This window comes from Propithecus coquereli, unplaced genomic scaffold (genome assembly GCF_000956105.1).
Source record: "Propithecus coquereli isolate 6110/MARCELLA unplaced genomic scaffold, Pcoq_1.0 Scaffold439, whole genome shotgun sequence".
Classification (NCBI taxonomy): Eukaryota; Metazoa; Chordata; class Mammalia; order Primates; family Indriidae; genus Propithecus; species Propithecus coquereli.
In genome coordinates this window covers 2,413,411-2,414,647 of record NW_012150163.1, presented here as the reverse complement: position 1 = coordinate 2,414,647, position 1,237 = coordinate 2,413,411, and the positions used below count along the sequence as shown (strand labels likewise).

The following is a 1,237-nucleotide window of genomic DNA, read 5'->3' as shown; positions in this document are numbered from 1 at the left end:
AGAAAAGAAAAATAAACTTTCGTTTTCTATGAAATGCTTGGACAGAATACTCTGCATCACGTTCTATCAGAAAATAGCAGATAAAAGGGGTCCAAACGAAGACCACGGGGAGTCACAGGGAGGCAAGCACATGTCGCCGTGGGTCCCGTCACCCCCGGGCAGACTCGCCTGACTTTGGGCACCATCATGCGATGCTGCACCATGAGTGTGTGGCAGATGGAGGCCATCACGGTGAAGACGTCCTCGCTGGCGGAGTCCCTCCACACCAGGTTCAACAGGGTGTTGGTCTGCTGTTTTGTATCCAACTTTTTCAGACATTCCTCTGTTATGTATGGTATTGACAGTCTACCAGCCTCCTAAAACACAGCAGAAAAATTACCCTGAGTTAACGTTCTGTGTGAACCTGCCTCCTCTCTACAAACATACAAAACCACGTTTTTCCTCAAGTGAAAATACAAGACGCGCATCCTCAAGTATCACCCACGTTGCAACGATCTCATCCGCATCTCTGCCAGTGCACCTGCTGAGGTGGTGTGACACCCCTGCAGATCCAGTCACCAGCAGGGAGCAGTTCTGTGCAGAAACCGTGAATACTCAGTCTCTGCCTACAGTATTTTCAGTATTTACATTTCAGAAAAATCATCTCGTATTTTTTGGAGTTAGTTATACTAAGACAGTATGCATAGTGAAACTATATTATCACCTAATGGCATTTCCATCTTATTTAAGAGAACACAGTTTAAGAAAAATAAATGGGAATATTAAAGAATTAAAAAAAAATATCAAAAGATATACGTAATAAATCTAAAATTTTGCATTTCAATTTCTCCAGCAGATTGTATCCACTGAATAAAACCTAAGATAAGCTATACAGATTACTCATTTGGGGTATTAACCAAAGATATGTACATACATACATACATATATATATACACATGCACGTAAGTATATATATGAATATATATAAAAATATGAATATATATGACATTGGGTATTGCTGACTATACTGTTTGGAAACGTGGATGAACATATTTATGTAATTTAATCTACCAAATAAAACACTCTTTTAGAGATAAAACTAATAAATTTCATGTGTCAAATTTGAATCTTTAAGATACACTTAATACAAGGTTGTGTTAGAATAAGAGAGTACTACACTAGTACTATTTTTGTAGTGTACAATTTTAAAATAAAGTATATATAAATGATAAGTGAATAGATTATACAGAAACATAAA

At 37.1% G+C, this 1,237-nt stretch overlaps 1 protein-coding gene across 1 annotated transcript in view; it reads right to left on the bottom strand.

The window, feature by feature from the left end:
• Positions 1 to 56: 56 nt before the first annotated feature.
• Positions 57 to 1,237, bottom strand: part of UBE3C (ubiquitin protein ligase E3C) — a 29,592-nt gene continuing 28,411 nt past the window's right edge. Inside the window, exon 10 of the mRNA XM_012654153.1 lies at positions 57 to 356. Within this exon, the coding sequence (XP_012509607.1) occupies positions 57 to 356 (300 nt within the window). The remainder of the gene's footprint in view (positions 357 to 1,237) is intronic.